Source organism: Sarcophilus harrisii, chromosome 4 (genome assembly GCF_902635505.1).
Source record: "Sarcophilus harrisii chromosome 4, mSarHar1.11, whole genome shotgun sequence".
Taxonomy (NCBI): Eukaryota; Metazoa; Chordata; class Mammalia; order Dasyuromorphia; family Dasyuridae; genus Sarcophilus; species Sarcophilus harrisii.
Window position 1 is genome coordinate 363,303,326 of NC_045429.1, and position 20,597 is coordinate 363,323,922.

General features: G+C 36.4%; 1 protein-coding gene across 5 annotated transcripts in view; it reads right to left on the reverse strand.

Annotated features, from left to right (window-relative positions):
• The window catches only part of DCAF8 (DDB1 and CUL4 associated factor 8), a 61,604-nt gene that overhangs the window by 15,195 nt on the left and 25,812 nt on the right, over positions 1 to 20,597 (reverse strand). For all 5 annotated transcript variants that reach the window (XM_031966864.1, XM_031966866.1, XM_031966868.1 and 2 more), the window contains 7 exons: positions 18,867 to 18,977; positions 10,498 to 10,570; positions 9,969 to 10,026; positions 9,415 to 9,522; positions 7,580 to 7,710; positions 660 to 779; positions 144 to 260 (listed from right to left, as the gene is read on the reverse strand). In XM_031966864.1, the coding sequence (XP_031822724.1) occupies positions 144 to 260; positions 660 to 779; positions 7,580 to 7,710; positions 9,415 to 9,522; positions 9,969 to 10,026; positions 10,498 to 10,570; positions 18,867 to 18,977 (718 nt within the window). The remainder of the gene's footprint in view (positions 1 to 143; positions 261 to 659; positions 780 to 7,579; positions 7,711 to 9,414; positions 9,523 to 9,968; positions 10,027 to 10,497; positions 10,571 to 18,866; positions 18,978 to 20,597) is intronic.

A 20,597-nucleotide genomic window follows, 5' to 3' on the forward strand; every position in this document is an offset into this window, starting at 1 on the left:
CTTCAGAATAGAAGTATGGGTTGGGAAGGAAATACTCAGTAGTACTGTCTAAGCCTCCTAATGAGGGAAATTCAATTCAATAAGAATAATGTTCTTGGGGACAATGGGATAGAAGAGATCTTCCCTAACCTGTCCCAACTTACCCGGTGATGTCGTCTTTGCCTCAGGTGGTGCATGAGGAACCAGAGCATGTGGCTGTCAAATAGGTCAGTGTGGTGCAGGCTGTCCTCATCCCGCTCCCGTTTGTTCTTCTTAATCACCTGAAATCCAAGAGAATAAAGCCTAAGTAGGAGCTATCTAGAGTCCTATGGCCTGACCTGGAAGACTGAAGGTATCATCCTCCAAAGTGGGATCTCTGCATTGGGGAAAACCCCCTAACTACTTGTATAGAAAGGGGTTATTACTGGGGAGAGAGCCACTGGGTTCAGAAACTAAACAGCAAGGGGTTTGGTTCTGAAGGTTTCTTCCAAAAGAGTCTTCCTTCTCTTGGCAATTATGGGGAAAAAAAGCCCTTAAAACTGATATGGGTGTAGGTCTATGAAGGACAAGGGCAATAATGTGAAGAAGGAGAGAGATGCCCTATTTTACAAATAGGAGCCAGTGAAGAAGACAATGGAGGACAGGAAGAAAAGGGTTAACTTGTGTTAGCAGTCACTCACATCTTTTAAGCCAGCTAGCTCCGTGGAAGCCTCGGCTGTAGGTGCCCAGATCTTGACATCATGGTCTAGACCACTAGTGGCCAGCACAGGTAGGTGGGGGTGGGGCTCTAGACAGTTCACCTGGGAAGAAAGAAAGAACAAGCACTGGTTCAGGGTTTGAAGGAGAGGAAAAGTAGGCATCATACCTGACTGCTCTCCAAAGGCTCCTCTTTCTCACAAGGTTGGCAGGAAGGCTTACAGTATCAGGGAATTGGGTAGACAGAAGAAGCAAGGTGAAAAGTACCCCACTAACCTAAGACTAACTGCACTCTACATGTGGATGAAAAAAAAAACACAAGATGGTCTGAAGTAGTAACAGCGATGACCAGTTATCCAGTTTTCCCTAACATGTTTCAATCCTTTAACTCCATCCTAATACAAGCCTATAGTTAATCACTTGACCTACTCTTCCCCACTGGCATTACTACAGCAAAAGTATGGTCCAGTCTCAGTCATCAAAGACTAGGAAAACTGTTTTAGCAGTTTTCACCAAGTGGTTCCTACACCGCAAAACAAAACAAAAAAAAAACAGAAATGGACATGAAGAACATTCAATTAAGAGTTGTTTACTTGATGAAGAAGAAAGATACAAAGAACAGAGATTGGGCTATGGGGAAAAGATTATCCTTTTGGCATCCCAAATTGTCCTTTTCTATGACCTATATATATGGGCCCAAAGATCCTCCTGTCTGCTAACCTAAACAGAACATAATCCCCTTGACCTTATTCTGACAGAGCAAATCCATGAGGTTACTATAAACCCTGTCATGGTCACTTCTCTGTGTAGTTACAAAGCATGAAAATTTTCTTTTAAGACTACTCTGCCCCCTGCTGTCTAAAATTGAAAATATCAGGCCCTATTAACCAGGATTACTCTTCCCTAGGATTGGGCAGGAGAGGAATGATGCTATCCTTCCCCAAAAGAGCTGGTCTCTTGGAAGTATTTCCAAACTTGGGAGTGAGATGTGAGTCAAGAAAAGTACTTGGAAGTAAAGTGTGGCCATAAGACCACTTTATGGATTCTATTTATCCCTCCACCCCCACACTTGTGCTTACAGCCGTTGGTTCAGTCTTAGGTTATGTCAAAAATAACCCTACCACACACACTGTTGCCCAGAGAAGTCTCCAGAAGAAAGGGATAACCAAGGAAATCACAAGTCTACTAGTTTCTTTTTAAATCTTCACTCTTCAACCTATATTTTACAACAAAAAAGGCTCAAAGAAGGATCAAGCAACACTAGGCTAAGCAATGAAGCAGAAACCTATCCTACAGATGCAAACTCCCTTAGGACACTGGCTCATATCTCCTTTAGTTAAAAAGAGGCAAGTCCAAGTCTCATGGAGGGGAGGGGAACAACTGGAAATATGACCAAAGCAAAATGGAACTGGTTTGGTGTCATGCCCAAGTGCCCCTTTCCCTTCAGACAAGCTCTTCCCAATTTCAACACTGTGAACTTTGCTTAAAGCGAGACAACAAGAGATTTCCTTCTTAAGCTTGGGAGTAAGGATCTCAAAGCTACTGAGATCAGAATGACTTGAGTCATAGTTATCTCACCACATGACAGGAGGAAAAGGGAAGGGAGGATTAGCTCTGGGGTCAATAGAAAATATCTGTCATGGTCTGCATTTCTGCCCTTCATTAGAAGTGAAGTGTGTCTAAAATCTCTTTACTAAATGATTTAAATAACACACTTTATCCAACCAACATTCTCTGTGCAAATGTAAAATTACTGGGCTGAGTGGAAAGTCTGAGTTCAGACAATGATACCAAGAATCCAGGGATTCCTCCTTACCTTTATGGAGTTGAATGGTAACAAAAATATGTACTTAAAGACTATGGTCAGAGACCATGCCTAGTCAGCAGACCTGCTTCTAGTCCTGACTTAGGCATCAATACGACTTGGGAACCTCTCCAGGCATCAGTTTCCCTCACCTGTAAAATGAAGTCTGGACTAGATAACCTCTCAAGCCCCTTCTCCAGTTATATTTCATGATAGCACTGCTATGAAGTCTAATAGTTCAGATACAGAGTTAAGCCCCATGTCTAGGGACATTATGGGACCTACCTTTAAGGGGGTAAAGAGGCTCAAAGCCATCTGTTAACAGAAATGATGAAAGCTCTAAGCATGGAAAATGTCAGCTTATTTCATCTCTCTAGAAGAGACTTTTGGATTAAGGAAGAATAACAATTTTCCCACCCCACTCCAAATAAAGGCACCAAGTTCTTTTGTTAACTTCTAACTATACATCCTTCTTTGAGATTTTTTTTGCTAGTGGTTTGCTTTTACTTACTGTAGGTGGTAACCAATTTTGCCTCAGACCTGAGCTCATTCTAAAAGGACAAATACTGAGTTCCCTACTCTCCATCTCTTTCAGGAAGCTAGGGGAAAGGAAAAACTAATGAAATGACTCTGGTTATACTCAGGTCATACAGGTACTGAGATTGCAAAGTAGTCCCAGTTCAGCTGGGGCAAGAATAAAAATTCTAAGCATTCCTTTCAAAGCAATAATTGTGTCACATAAATAATAGATCTAGAACCATAAGACCTATGTAAAAATACTGGCTCTGTCCTAGAACTGACTTTCCTTCTCTAACCTCAGGAATAAATATACTTATACTAAACTTGTTTCAGAGTTGTGAGAAAGACTATATTATAAAACATTAAAGCTGTGTAAATGTGTTTTCATTAAGATATTCTTTGCAAATAACTGTATGGACATGTATACATATATTGTATTTAACTTATACTTTAACATATTTAGCATGTATTGGTCAACCTGCCATCTGGGGGAGCGGGTGGGGTGGAGGGGAAAAATTCGAACAAAAGGTTTTGCAATTGTCAATGCTAAAAAATTACCCATGCATATATCTTGAAAATAAAAAGCTATAATAATAATAAAAAAAAGATATTCTTTGCAACAATCCAATTACAAATCCATCTACCCTTTTTCCTCCTATGTGATTCGTCCATACTTTCCCATAAATCTTCCACAAGAGATACATCCATATCCTTAAGGGGGGATGTAGGCGTCTTCCTCTAGGCCTCACAGGACTGTGGATACCAGAGTAGCAAAAAGGCTTATCCAGTATTTATCATTCATTCTCATATAATTGGCCCATCTCCTTTTTCTTTCATATATTTCTTCAAAGATAATATTTACGTTTTTTTTTTTTAAAGGTATATTGTCTTTAGCAGACTGCAGCCTATTTACATTCACTGTTGCCCTAATCTAACATTTTGATTCCTTCACGACTGTGGAATTGCATGACTGTCCTCATAAAGCATCACTGGAAGAAGGCTGGTGTTCAAAACAGGCTTTTCTACTAGGGAGAAACTAAGGGTTATTGAGATCACTGTACAATATCCCAAATGCAATCTGATCATTCTCTTCTATTTAATTATGGACAGAGCTTACTATCTACCTGCAGCATTTATTCAAAATATATGCTGATGGATCAGTTCTAGGAACTGTCTCACCAACTATCAAATGATCTTGACAACTGGCATTCCCCATCTACATGGTTTTTCATGTGTGAATAGTTAGGCTGAACTCTCCAGAGTGACTATAAATCTCATTTAGGAAACTATAGTGGTCTAGGGTATGATTCAATTGACATGTTATTCACAAACAAAAAGGGAATGCCTTTGTTAATCTGTACTCTGAACAGGTCATTTTCCATGACAGTGGCAAACATCTGTGGGGAGTATGTGTCCACATTTTTATATCACAAACAACAACAATCAGATCGTTGAATGAAATAAACTATGTTGTACACATCAAGGAACATTTTATGATCTTCCCCAAAGTATATATCATCAGAGAACTTTCTAATAGTTTGCTCTATCAAATCAAATGATTTTTCAAATTAAATCAACAAACAACAAGCAATTATAAGTTCTTATATTCACTGTACCTTTCAACCTACAATGTGACTAAAGCTAATCTATGCTAAAATTTTTGAAAATGACTTATTCATTTATACCTATCTCATATTTTTCATCAAGAATACCTTTCTTACATGCTTAGGCAGTTCTTAAATATTTTAGAGATGAGGCAGCCATCTTATGCTTAGATCATATCATAACTATTAACTTCTTGATTTTGGTAATAATATTTTTTTCCTGATTATTTGATATCTTCCCCTATTTCAAGTTATCTTGAAAATCAATCCCTCAGCACTCTCAAAACTATTGTTTCCTACAGAGACCTCCTCATGTTGTTGGTCTGGTTTAGTGACAATTCTTATTTTTGTTTTCTTTGGGGCCGTTTCTATTTCCTCAAGCAAGCACATCAGGGACTGTGATAACTGAGTACAAATTTGGTGACCCTATTGTCACTGATGAAGAAAAATATCATGTTGTAGAAACCTGAACAGATCTTTTCTATGTTTGCTGTCCAAGTTTCATTTCTAAATGTGCTTGTGATATGACTTAATTGGGTTTCAGAAGCTTAACATTTTCCCCTCCACTATTCCTTACTCTTTCATGAGTTGAAATTGCTCATAACCTTCTACTATCCTTTGGAGTAAGATTTTATGAATCAATTTCTATCCTAATCCCATGTTGAATTTGAATGCTGTGCTTCTCTTGACATTTGCTAAGGTGGTTCCTAGACTCTTTTGGTCTACTGCTACATAGGTTAAATTTCTAGAGAGAACAGTGATCATCTGTGTTAATGGTTGTTCCTTTACTCATTTCCCATTTATTCATCTCAATAATATTTTAAAATAAACCAGGCTGGACTTCCTTTAATAATATCAATTCATTTCATATTTGTTTTTTCTTCTAATTTGGAGTATTACAATTTCTATATCAGCACGCAGTCATTCTTTAGCTAGATAATTAATTTCAATTCTGTGAGATTGTTCAATTCTCACCAATGTCCAGTAATTCTTGTCTTTCTTCTAGGGAAAAAGGTTTATTTCTAATACAACAAAATAAAAGTTATCAGAGCAATCTAAAAGCTTTTGAAACTTTTGTTTTTTTGATCTTGAGTCATATTTCCAACACATTTATTTTTTTGGTCACATACTCTGCCTCTTCCAGCTTTACCTTTTTATTATAGGCACTAGGTATACTAAAATATTTTTTTTCATAATTTCACTAACTCTGAAATCTCTGCAACAGATGCCTATGCATAAATTATCTCCTTTTTGCTTATGTTCATCATAAACAGGAAAAGTATGAGATAATACAGAGATGAAAAAATAGTTCATTAAATATTTCTTGTTACCTATGACAAAACCAACTCCAACAATCTATTTGTACCTTCAAGGAATGCCATGAGCCATTTTCCATTTAAAGATTGATTTCTTATAACCTTTTTTCCCCTTTACAATGAGAATGTAAATATTGATAAGTTCCAAATCCTTTAGTCAATAGATAAATGTTTATATAGATGGTCTAAAAACTGTGATTTTTTTTTTACCATGTTCTTCCTCCCTTCCTGCAACTTCATTACCATCAATAACGAAGCTGAAGAGTGTTGCATAGGTTTGAGGGACACTATTTTTTCTTATCTTTTTTTTTTTTTGGTGGAGAAAGTTCCCTTGAGTTTTCATGCCCAAAGAATACAAGATCTACTGGCCATCATACTAATGACAAGCTGCTTTGTTCTTAACTAGACCGAGTCCACAAAAAAGCCTTGCTTCTGAGCCTATATAGAAACCTTTCTGGAACCTGCCAGGGCTTATGTTTTACTGGCACTGCCTTTAAGAACCCACGATCACCTCCAAAGAAGGCAGCATCATTGGAGTAAACTAAACAAGAACAAATTGCAGAACACAAAAGCGGATTCTAATTTTATCACTCCAAATAAATCTGGGGATATTTGAAGTCTATGAAGATAGAAGCAATAATGAAACATGCTAAAGGGCCATAGAAATAAAATAGGATATGTAATTCTCTCCAGTCCCACATTTCGAAATACTGAGATTGCTGTAATGTCTTATAGCTGGAGTTGGGTCTCCTTAGCGTCTAAAAAGTACTAGATAGTCAAGGGTGATATTAATAGATGGCTTTCTTTCCAATACTATACATCCTTCTTATGTCCTCAATCTATAATAGATAATGTAATCTAAAACTGAAAGTGACTTTAGAAGTTCATTTGGTCCAAAACCCTCATTTTATTGCTAGGAAACTCATGCTCTGAGAATTGCGAGTAGGAATGGGATTCAAATTCAGGTCCTCACACACTTAAATATAATGATGTATTTAGTTTTTCCCTCTGAGGTCACAAACACAAAAAGAAAGACAAGAAGAGACAGTGAAGGAAGAAAAAAGGATATAACCAATGAGGTAACTGGTTCTTCCACCAGTGTTTCTGGTATCACACTTTTTTCTACCCCAACTCTACATGTATTTTCTTGTACTTAAATGTATTTATGTAAGGTAAGAAAGAGGTAGAGTATAGATCCAAACAAACTATACTGGAGACAAGGATGTATATTAGGTTCCTTGACAATAGCTCCCTTACTAGAAAATATATGGACTTAGCCTTAGGCTATAGTGAGAAGACTATACATACCTCCAAATCATTTTTTTCCTAGGAAATGCTAGTGCTAAGAAAAGTTGCTGCACATAAGAAAGAAGATATTTGCTATACATGGTTCCTATTTTCTTCTAGATGATCCTGCCTTAAAGGGGACAGAGATCTAAGAAAAATTATAGGAGGAAAGAAGAAATCTATGGAAACAGAGCAAAGTTGGCACATATTCCTTAAATATCTCAGAACCTCTTAGGTTACTTACTGTCTTCTAATTTAGCTGAATGGACCCCTGGGATACAACCCTGTCACAAAGAGGATGTTATGTACTGCCTATACCCACCTTAGTGGTTGGGGGGCTGGGGAACCAGCCAGACCCACCACACCACACTCACCACGCCTCCCTTGTCCCCTTCCATGAACTGGATGATCTGGCAGGACGATTTCTCCCAAAGGAAGATGTGCCCACAGTCGCTGCCGCTCACCACAAATTCGCTCTTAGGGCCATAGAAATTGACGCCTTTCACTGAAATGGGAAGTGAGGGGAAAAGATTCCCATATGAGGGTTGGCACCAGGCCTGTATCCATCTGCCTTGCTCAGAGCAAAATGCCCAGATATTCCAGCTCATGTTCCCCATTCAGCACCAGCACTAGTTCTAGCTCAGGTCTGAGCCAATGGATCTTTTTCATTTATAAAGAACTCAAGCAAGCACATGCATATAGCAAATGGCCACAAGAGAGGGAACCACCACAGACCCCAGAGCTTATTTGTATTCTTCCAAATAGCTACTCTTACAGCAGGTACTTGGTAATCCATAATCAAAAAATGTTGTAGTTGGGAAGAACTGTACAAACTATCCAAATCCCTCATCTTAACAAGGAAGAAATTATCTCAGAAAGGGAGTGTGGTTTGCCCAAGGTCACACAGCTTCTAAATGACAGAGCTGGGATATGAATTGTGGTTTCCTGGATTCTAAGTACATTATGTGCTTCACTACACTACAGTCCCTCAGTACCAACTTTAATCTGTCTAGTTTGATGATTCATGTGGGATATTCATTATTAGCCTATTTGGCTATCCAGTCATGAGTCTACCTAGATTTATTAATAACTATACAGGTATTACTATTCTATACCCTAGGAATTTACCTACTGGGGGGGAACACAACCTTATTACAAAAAATGTTTATCATATTTCCAAAATCATTAGCTTCTCCAACTTCATGAACATTTGTTTAACAAATATCTGGAGCATTTAATATCAGTCAATACTGAAACTCAGAAGAAAAAAACAACTCTATTCTTTGTATTTTAACAAGATAGGTGAGGAATCTGAACTGTTATAATCAAGTTCCATAACTCAATATTTTGGGCTGGTATCCTTGCTGTTCTCTCTCTGATTGCTGATATCTATGCCAAGTCCTGTCAGTGCTAAGAAAAATAACAAAGCTGAATGACCTAAGAACATCACACCCAACTCCACAACATCCAGAACAGATATAATTTTTAGGTCAGGTATAATAGTAATCAAAAGAATAGATGTCAGTTTTCATTGGCACTCAAGGTACTGCTAATACTCATGATGGAAAAAAGTGCTGGACTTAGGAATCAGGAACACCTGGATTCAAATCCTAAATCTGGCATTTTATTAGCTGTATGGCCATGGGCAACTTACTGTTCAAACATTAATTTTTTCATCTGTAAAATGAAGATATGACCTGTAGTATCTCACAGATGGTTATTGGGAGCGTCAAATGAGATAATATATATTACAAAAATGCCAACTATGATCATAACCCTCTCCCCACCACCAGTCACTCCCTTTCACATGAATTATTAGAGGTTCAACATTGTCTCCCATTTCCCTTTACCTTATGTATCACTGACTAGGATGTACATGTTGGTTTCTTATAATCCCCATGTGCCAAAATGAAAGCAATCAAAATCTTGGCACAAAAATTTGGACAAGTTGCAAGTTTTGTTCTGTATCAATCATTAAAAGGATTTTCCCAGGTTCCTTTACAAACTATATCAGCCTCTCCCCTAGATACCCCTTTGAGTCTCAGGAATCTTAACTAATGTTGCCCAGAGAGATCTCTGTTCCAAGTGGAAAAGCCCTTCACTACCTACAATGACAGGGAGAGAATTCTAATGGCTATCTACTCCAGGTACTGTAGATATCAACTCCCCATAAAAAGAGTAGCATGACACATGTGTCAAGAGTCTTTACCTGTAGCATTATTTCGATGTCCCTTATATCTCTTGATGTACTGGGCACCATCGCTGTGAGAAGAGTTGAAGAGATAAATGTCCTCATCATTGTAACTGGCAAGGAGCTCTGCCGGAAACAAGGATATAGTAGTGAAGGCATAGGAAGAAATCAGAATCATGAATTGGAAGATAGCTTCTTATTATATGCATCACACTAGAGATGATTCCCTGACCATATGTCTAGGGCATACTATCCACAGAAGGCAGGGTTCTCAAGAGAGTTAACAACTACTAATTTAGGAATAAATTATATGAGTTAAAAATCTGCTAGGTGAAGTTAGTTAAGTCTTAGGCTTGGCTAAGTAGAATCATGACCTGCATACTTGGCAAGGCTTCCTGGCATCTCAGAGCAAGGAAATGCTGTTCACATTTTATAGATGTATTGTTAGAATCCCCATCAGCTCTACCCAGAGTTATGACAAAGTATCATGCTCTGAAAAAAATATGCTTCGCATTTTTAACTGTTCCCTGTAGGAGTCATGCTAAATTAGGAGCTGGTGGCTGCCTACATACCTGTGCCATCATGGCTGTACACAAGACAGGTGATGTTTGCTTTGGACTCACTGTTTACCTGCAACAAAGAACAGACACTGACATACAACCATTTGCTAAACTTCTTCATCTTTTCAGCAAAATAGGTGTTTTTTTTTTTTTTTTCAATTTCCCCTAAACTATTTACACCTCAAAGAGATGTAAAAATCACTGAAATATGGCCTCCCATCTCTTAGTGAAAAGGGTTCTGGGGCTCACAATAAAGAAACTGCTGATTTAGAGGAATAATGAAATCTAATCTAAGAATCTAGGTAACTATTTATGGCCAAACTTGAGAAAGACATAGATTTTTGAAATTGAAAAGGACCTCTAGTATAACCTGAACTTTAACAACATCTCCTCTATATTATACCCAAGAAGTAGTCATTCAATCTCTGCTTGAAGAACTCTATTGAAGGGAATCCACCACCTCCTAAGGGAACTCATTCACTCTTTGGACACTCAAAATGAGTCATGTAAGCTTAATGCCAACAATCCATCAGGAATTTACCAGGTGATGAGGACAAAATTTCTTCAGCACACCATTATTTTCATTCTCATCAATTTTACGCTGGTCATAAATCCTGTGGAAGGAAAAAGCAAAGAGTCAATTTGTATGCATGGCTGCCACAGCATTGTACATTTCCTGGAAATGGGAATAGTAAAGGCAAATTGCAAAATTAACAGGCACAGAGAGGCAAAAGGAATAACCGCTAGCTAAGCCATTATTTACAAAAAATTAAGTGAGACAAGAAACCACTAAACTTTAGTATACATCTTTTGATCCAATGATACTACTACCTGCATGGCAAACCAAGGTTAAAGACAGAAAAATATTTATAGTTGCATCTTTTATATTAGCAAAGAACTGGGAGGGGAGGCGGGACTGAATAAATTACATAATAGAATTACATAATAGAAGACTAATACACCACAGGACATGAAGTACACAAAAAATTCAGAGAAACTATGGGAGACGTATAAGAACTGATGCTGTGAAATAAGAATCATGAAAACAATTTAAATGATGAATACAACAATGTAACAAGGAATATAACACTGACTTCAGCCCTCTGTTCAAAATGCAAAAGACAAATGGTAAAGTATTTCTACTATTTTTTGATAGAAAAATAGTGGATTGAAGGTGTTTTTGAATGAGGTATACATTTTTAGACCTGACCAATGTGTTATTTTGTTGGAATTAACTTATTTGGTATAACAGAAAAATCTACAGGAGATGGGAAAGAGCTAATGTGAAGCAGCAACAATGATATTTTTTTAAAAATGCAGCAATAACACTTTTTTCTCAAGCAAAGATAGCATATCCCCATATAAAGCTTTGCAGTGTATACAGTTCTTTCATATAGCCTCCTCTTTGTTTTCCATTTATCCAAATTGTAGTTATTCTCAAAGATCCAGCTCACATCCTACCTTTTCTAGGATGTCATTCTCAACTATATTAGTACACAGTTAGCTCATTTTTCTATGAAATCTTATAGTTCTATGCTTTTTACTTGATGTATATAGTACCTAGCATTGTCATTCTTTCCATAACTAGAATAAAAGTCCTTGAAGGCAGAATATATGTCTTGTTCATCTTTTAATCCCACTACAATGCTTAACACTGTGACACACAAGCACAGTAGATATTCAGTAATTATTTGTAGCATTTTTTCAAAGGTACAGCTAGATACACATTTACTTCATATATCTCTCTGTAGTGTTTGCCACCTAGACATATCCTTATTCTCTAACTTTCAAACATTTCTAAACCAGCCTAAGGAATATATTAACACAAAGACTCACTGATCGTTACCTCTCCCACTTGCCTAAGAATTTTTTTATTTTCCTTTTAGTTGCCACAGTCTCCACAAAGTCCTACTCCAGTGTTTCATTTTGGCCTAGATATCATCCTGCGACAAGAAGATTATAACCAATATAGGCTAAGTGTAACTTCTACCATGATGGGAAGTCTTCAGGTATGGTCCCACTAACAGACAATAAGTATCTGCTTTCCTTGATTCAGCCTAAGTTCACAGAGGTTTATTACCAGCCTGATAAGCAAAAGGTGATGTCATGGAAACTCATGAAACAAAGAAATTAACTCTCAATCTTGTGTGGCCCCCTTTGGTTTCATTAAAGATGTTGATAAAGTGGCAAAAAATGCTAAGAATTACTCAGCTTTTAGCCTATAATTATTAATTGATCTAAAGGTACTCTAAATATGAGATCCTTATCTCGTGATCAAGGCAATATTCTACTGGCAAAAATGATTCATGTTTATCTTGACATTTTTGCTATAAGTGAGACTAAAAAACAATAGCAAGTTGTAGAAACTATTATAGAAATAGGGCCTTTCAAGGTAGAAATCTAGAAGAAAAGACTTACTACAAAATACTGACAATCAAAGGTTCAAAGTAAAACATAGTGAGCACAAATTCAACTAGAATTCCTACAAGAGATGAAGTACAGATTAAAAAAAAAATTCAAACTGTTTTTAATAAGTGACATGAGAGCACTAGTAAGAAAAAAATTTTTTAAAGATATTGATAACTATAGAAGAACTGGAAAGGAAATTAACAACATGGCAATTTGTGCAAGCAACAAACTTCTTGAAAATGAGAATGAACCAACAAAAGCTAACTCTATGAGACAACGGAAATATTAAAACAAAGTCAAAAGACTGAGGAATAAAAAGAAGAAAATGGGAAATGCAAAAGCAACTGGCCTGGAAACTAAATTGAGAAAAGGAATTTAAAAAACAACGATCAAAAAAGAGCCAACACATCTTACCTTCAAGAAATCATAAAAAAAAAAAAAAAAAAAAAAAAAAAAAAAAAAAAAAAAAAAAAAAAAAGGCCTAGATTTCTGCCAAGAAAACCATTTAGTACCAAAAAGCCAAGGGGAAAAAGAATTTACCAGATACATCTTGAAAGAACTTCCAAAATGGAAACTTCCAGGAATAATAGAGTAAAAAACCTAATCTTCTTGGTCAATGAAAATAAAATTGCAAATAGCCAGAAAGAATTAAAGACTCATGGTCAAGATCACACAAGATTTAGCAATTAGCAATGAATGAGGAGTAGGAATGAAGAGTTTGAAATACAATATTCTAGAAGATAAAGGATATAAACTTATAGCCAAGAATAACTTGCTCAACAAAACTAAGTATAATCCTACAGAAAAAAAATGAACCTTTAATAAAACAAAGAACTTCCAAACATTGTTGCAGAACAAACATATTTAGAAACGCTAAAGTATAAACACAGGAGTAAAGAAAAACATAAAAAGGAAAACATGAATAATAAATCATAAGGGACTAAACCAAGGATAAACTGCTTACATTCTAATATGGGGTGATGAGATATTTTCTCTAAATCCTATCAATACCAGAGGTCATTGAAGGAATCTAATTAGAAAGCCTGGAAGTGGTTAATTTCTTGGTAATAGTGGAAAGAAGGAAGGGAAGGATTTATAGTACCTATTATGTACAGGTACTGTGCTAAGTGCTCTACAAATATTATTTAATTGATTCCTACAACAACCTAGGGAAGTAGGTGCTATTATCCCCATTTTACAAATGAGAAACTGAGTAAGACAAAGATTAAGTGACTTGCTCAAATTCATACATTTAGGAAGTAACTGAGGTTGGAAGTGAATCTGATGAGGTATGAATCTTGGCAGGAATATGGGTTGGTGTCCTAGTCCTCCAGAACATCAAGTTAGGGCGGGTTCACAGCGAGAAATTTGCTATACAAAAGGCTGTGATAAGATAAGAGATACCAAGAAGTTCACTTGGTGGGCAATGTCAAAGAACTGCAAAGAGACATTTTCTCAGGGCTTACTTTTATACAGAAACAAAACAATTTAAGTTTTGCATCCGAAAGGAACATACTTGAGATAGGGTGTGGGAAGAGAGTTTTCCCCAGGAAATGTAGGTTTTGCATCCAAAAGGTGCATACTTGAGATAATGTGTGGGAAGAGAGTCTTTCCCAGGGAATGTAGGTTTTGCATCCAAAAGGTGCATAATGTGTGGGAAGAGTCTTTCCCAGGGAATGTAGATGCTCTTCTGGGCGAGGCTGTATAGTCCTCATCAAATCCACTGAGCTACATAACTGCCTCTGTAAAGGGATGAAAAAAAGAATATAATGATAGGGAGGGGTAGGTATGAGGAAAATTATTGGGATAATCAAGTAGACGTCTATATAATCAAGGAGGAAGAGGTAGGGGAAAGTTACTGCTCCTTAAACCTCATTCTCATCTAAACTGGTCAAAGGAGAGAAAACTCACAAATGGGTAGAAAAATTTATTTCACTCAAAAGAGAAAAAAAGGAAGGGCAGATTAAGGGAAGGATTAGTCCTAAACAAAATAAATTCTAGTTAAGGATGCACAAAAACATTTATAGTTCTTATGTTAGCAAAAAATTGGATACAGAGGTTGTCCATCAACTGGGGAATGGTAAATAATATCATAGAAATGTGATACAATACTATTATGCTATAAGAAAGGATGAAAGTAGTATCAGGGAAATCTAGAAGGATTTACAGGAAAAAATACACAGTGAAGTGAATAGAACCAAGAGAACAATTTGAATGACAATAATATGGTAAACAACTTTGAAATTAAAAACACCTATCTTTGTTAATGGCAGACCATGATTTCAGAGGTCTCGTGATAAAACATGTTCCTTACTTCCTGATAAAAAGGAAAACTACTCAGGATATCCTGAGAATTTGAAGAGGGAGGAGAGATTTTTCTTAGAGGGGAGACGAGGTAATTGGTATTAAATGATTTGCCCAGGTTACTACAGGTAGTAAGTGTCAAGTATCCGAGTCCAAATTTGAATTCAGGTCCTCCTGACTCCATGGCTGATTTTCTACCAATTGCCCCACCTAGATGCCCCAGAGACAGAGATTTTGTAATAGGAGTTTTGTTTCTTTCTCAATTGAGAATTTGCTGATTAAAAAGAAATTTACTTTTAAAAAACACAACTTCCACCACTAACTTGATTTTTAGATATTACAATGTTTCCTGAATAAAGTATATTGTTCCAGAAGGGGAGAAAAAAAAAAGATAAATGAAAAAATAGTATTTAGATTTCTCTTAAGAGAGGCAAATAAAGGAGTTTTGTCACATGTCCAAAGGCAATTAAAAACAATGAGGAGTAGGAGAGGCAGCATTTATACAGTGCTCTAAGTTTTTTTGGGGGAAAAAACCCCACCATGAAAATAGTTGTGACTTATCCACCAGTATCTGTTAAAAGGGAGTGAAATAGAGAAATCTGACAAAATATTTGGTAAGAGCCTTCAAATTAAGTCAAATTTATATAATGTTCATTCAAAAATGCAAATAATATCTCATTTAAAGCTATTTATTACTATTTATTTAAAAAGCATTTTATTTCAAAGACTATGATGCTGCCATAAAGCTCCCCTCCAACAAGGTTTTTCTCAAGTATATGTAAAAAAAAAAACCTCACAAAATATTGCTTAAAAGATCTAAGAGAATTTTATTTAATGTTACTAGCAAATTAGATTTTCCTCCCATCTAGCTGGTTTTGTTAATTTTTCCCTTCCTTTTTCTTATATAAATATCTTTATTATAAGAGATAGCTTTGGGAAGGGAGGGAGAAATAAAGGAGAAGGGAATATGGGAAACATAAAAAAAGATGAATAAAAATGTGTTTTTTTTAAAGTGGAAAAAAATCAAGCTAAATATGACAGATGTCTTATTCCCACTAAAAGTGCTTACCATTATCATGGAAGAGATGTAACAGAGTTTAAACTAATTAAAGTATTCCTTTTCATGTGGGCAAATAACTCAGGTTTCTGATTGTGGATGACACTGTTTTGACTAAATCAGGTCCTAGAATACTATAAGCCTCCTAAATGAAACTCAAAAATCTTAAGCCTTTGGCCTACTTATTTCACATATGAAAAACCAAAAAGAACTGTCTGTCTGAATTATGATATGGATGTGATCTGATATTCTAAAGATAATACATAAAACTGGTCAATCAGTACATCTATCTTGGACAGAAAGGGCTTCATGAAGAGGACCCAGAATTGGAAAACAGACCCTTACCATTTTTCCACTGATGTTATATGACTGCTAAAAGGCAGAGAAAGTAGACAAGGTTACAACATATGCCCAATGGAGAAATGTAAAGGAAAAGCAGCACCCAAGATCTCTTCAGAGAGATGTATAGCCAGAAAAGAAAAAGGACCAGTCTTACAAGGAGAACAAAACTACCCAAGGACAGCTCTTATGCTCTCTGATATCCACTCAACGTCAAGCAATTTAGAGAAGAGCTCCCATTATGCTAGAGAGATCCACTGTGCAGAATTTACAGGTGAATTTAGACAAAGAATTGTATTATAAATGGACTGAGATTTTTTATGGTTACAGAAATTTACCAACATTGATAACAGATTCATCTAAGTATCCAAATAAATATTGGCTACCAGCACCAACAGCTCTTCGGGTGATCTAAGGACACACTTCTCCCTCTATATCCTCTTCCCAAGTCCCAAATTAGATCTTAGGTTTTAAGAACTAGACACCTATCTAAGTAGTCAGCTATTTCCACCATGTTCTCTGAAAGGAAACTCTCTGGTCACCCCACTCCCCTCCCCCCAAAAAGTTTTGTTATATGAAATTTATTCACTTAATGTTTCATTTTTGTGTCTGAAATTAGACTTCCAACTTCTTTTCTTCAATTATGAGAAGGAAATCCTTAACTATTCAGTTGACTGAATCAATAAAATGCCAGAGAAGTTCAGAACAGTCCAGAGCAGTCAGTAACCAAACACCAGAGGAAAACTGGTATACTGAAGGATTGTCTCCTCCCAGAAGGTTTAGAGTACCTAAACATCTCCAGATCTTCCTGCTTAGCAAACAACCCATTATTTACTGAGCACTATAACCTACAAAGGAATGGCAGGTGTTGAAATCTATAACAAGTAGTAAGCCTAAGTGCGGATTCTTCTGTGTTTAAATCACAGGGTCAATTTGAAGATTCATTTTATCTCAGAGAAAAAAGTCAGCTTCAGAACAAGGAAATTCTAACTGTGGTTTCCAATGTAACTGACTGCTACTCCTTTCCAAAGAGTCTCCTCTAGCAGGTAAAATTTTCAGAGATGAAGATTATCAAAGAGGAAATTACTAATGTGATTACAATTGCAATCTGAATTTCCAGAAAGATGACTGAATGGGACCAATGGCCTGGTTGAAGAAAGCTGGACTCAAAAATGAAAACTCAGAAATTTTTACATTCTGTTCAGAGAGAAAATCTCGGCTTTCTGTTGTGTGCTTGAGGACAGAAAAAGTGAGGAAGTAGGAAGGATTTTTTGTGGGACAAAGGAAAGGAGAAATAAACTCTGAGTAGATACATCTAAGCTCCCCGAGGCAGAAAGTTGATATGCTGTTAAGATCAGAACTCTAGAATAACTCCTCCATATAGTACTTTACATAACTCTAATATTACTTTATATTAATTAATACTCCATTTAATACTTTGATTCTCTTAACAATCTTACGAAATAGGTCCTCTAAACTATATCACTTATATGTCTCTACACTATCACTCTTGTACAAGATATAGTGGGAAAAAAAAACCCACTGGCTTTAAAGGACTAAGGTTATGTTTGAAATCTTCCACTATCATTGCCTGTATGAAGCAACACACATACTTCTCTGGGCATCAATTTCCTCACTTATATAAGGAAATAATATTATCAGATAATCTCAAGGTCCTTTTTCACTCTAAATATATGAACTTAATGAAACTGAAGCTCAAAAACAGTAATTTGCTTAAGATTGTAAAGTTAAGTGACACTGTTAGAATTAGAACACAGATGTCTACATGCCTAATGCAAAACTCATTGACTTTTGTCAATAAAATTAACTTTAGGATATGATTATCTTGTTGTCTTTTGTCTAGAGATAACATTCCTTCTAGCAGCAAGGTGATGAGAATGCAGAATGAAATACATATTTTTGCCAACAGTCAATATGGAAATTTGTTTTGCTTCATTAAGCAGATTTGTTGCATTTTTCCTTTCTTTTTTTTCCCCAGTTGGGAAGGACAGGGATCAAGGAGAAAATTTCATGCTTGATAAGTGAAAAAAATTAAGTCAAAAAGAGAAAATGCTATTAAACCTATCGTCAGAATTAGGGAAATGAGTTTTGATAGTAGTGGGGCTGGATTTTTAACAATCCCAACACCTTTGTTCTTGATCTCCATAAAGATGTGAGTGTGTGGGTATGTGTAAATATAAAAATCTACAGGAAAGCATGTTAAAAATTAAGGTGTAGCTTTTCATTGTGGATCAAGAGGAAGCTAAGTAGATACAGAGGAAACTGAATCCATTCCCTTCGTTTCATATGCATGTGGCTTCTTAGTAGGTGTTCCAACTCAGCTGACTAGTCACAGATGGCTATAGTAATAAAAATGTGACTAGCAAAGACATAGAAAGGAAAAAAATATTTATTTAGCACTGTAGGAGACAAGAATCCCGAGTTTACTTGAGTGACATCAATCAAGTTTATTTCTTAATCCGGGATTAAAATTTTAGTTCCCATTTCATAGTCTTTATTTACAGCTGGAAGAATATTCTGAATTCTGATAAAGCCTTTGTCTAGAACCTTAAATCATAAGTTGTGCAACCTTGAAACTCTTAAGTTTTTATTATTTCCACATTATAATCTAAGATATTGTCTACAGTCAGTCCTTTTCTTACAGAAATACATTATGAAAACACTAAATTCTTAAAAGGACAAAACCTTTCAGGAATTAAAAGTAATACCAAGCATTTGCCTCTTGGCCTCTTTAGCTATGCTACTACCCTCCCTAGGGCCTCCCAGAAATAGAGACTCACCTCACAAATTGATCTCGCCCACCCACTGCAAATTGGTGAGTGTTGGCGGGGTTCACGTAGATTGTGTATAGCCCAACTTTCTTCTCCTTCTCCTTCGTCACCACCAGTTTCCTTTAAGAGTAGAAGAGCATACACAGTTACATTCCCCAAAGGGTCCAGATGGTCACGGCAAGTGAGAGCAGGGAGAGAGGCGCAGACAGGGCTGACAAGAAACCAAACAGATTCTCATTTGGAAAGAGAGAAAACAGCTTTTCTTGTTCCAAAGTTTAAAAAAAAAAAAAAAAACACATACATTTATCATGTATTACTTCAGAAATTTAAAAAATCTCTAATAAGTTCTTTAAGTAATGTACAATTAAATCATTTTCTGGAATGTTTTTTGAGCTAGCACATTCTGAAGACACCTGCCACCTTGGTCACTTCATGACCTCTTTGCACAGGAACCAAAGAACTCAATCAACAAAACATCATTTCAAAACATTGATTTGTGATTACACAGATAATAGCACTCTCATTCAAGATCTCCCAGGCTTTTACTTACAAATAGTTCTCTGCAATTCCTTAGAGGGTAAAAATTATAGACAGAAGACTGAAACCCTAATCACTTCAATTATAGTTTTCAGGCAAGTGTCACTTTGACCAGATTTATTAGTGATCGTCAAAAAATAACAAGTCCTAATATTGTTTTCTAGCAAAAGGAATATAATTGAAGGGAAAACAGCATCCTTAACCAACCTGTAGAATCAATCAAAACTGTGATTTGTTTGTGATTTGCAAGGCTGACAAATCAGTCCTAGACATTGTTCTGACTATATCACAGGAGAGGCTGTCTCTGAGGGAGTATGAAGGCTTGGGGCCAACCTCCCTGCCATCCTAGCCCTGAAATCTCAGTGCTGGCTAAATCATGTCCCTCTTCCTGCAACATTTTATAGAGGTATATAATCAGAATAAAATGAACAAAAAGGACAGAGGAAAATTAGTCATAAGCAGATAACATCAAGCCTGAGGACTATGTGGGTAAGTTACAGGTTCAATGGCTTTAGCAGCTTAGCGAGACTGCATGTATACTGAATATATTGATCCTTTTTTTACCACTGTCAGATTTAATTCTTACCCACTCAGGTTATTAAGCTGAATCAGTGTTCAGATAGTGAGTAAACAATGAAAGCTAAAATGGAGGCTCAAAAAGGATTAAGTGGGCTACCTATGGTCACCAACAGATGACAGCACCTAAGGTTTTATCTAACACAGTCTCCTGCATTGCTAAAACATTCTCATTCTCATTCTAAAACTGTGAGTAGGTTCAAAACTTAGGATTCAAAAAATATATATGCCTCTATATAATGTTAGCTAATAGACTCAAAACTCATAATTTTTTTTTTTTTGGAGGGGCTCTGGCCTGGGGCATTTGGGATTAAGTGACTTGCCCAGGGTTAGACAGCTAGGAAGTATTAAGTGTCTGAGGCCGGATTTGAACTTAGGCCCTCCTGATTTCAGGGCCGATACTCTATCCACTGTGCCATCTAGCTGCCCCTCCATGATTTGTTCTAATTTAAGCAAAGACTTGAGCGGTCTGGGGAGTATCTACATTTTTGGTATTGATATTCCAGATTTTACAGCTCTACAACCACTTAAAGGTATTATTGCTAACCTGCAGGAGAATATCAAAGTATTCTCTGATAAAAAACAAGTTAAAAAACCAAGGCAGAAAAAAATCAAACTGAAGAGGAG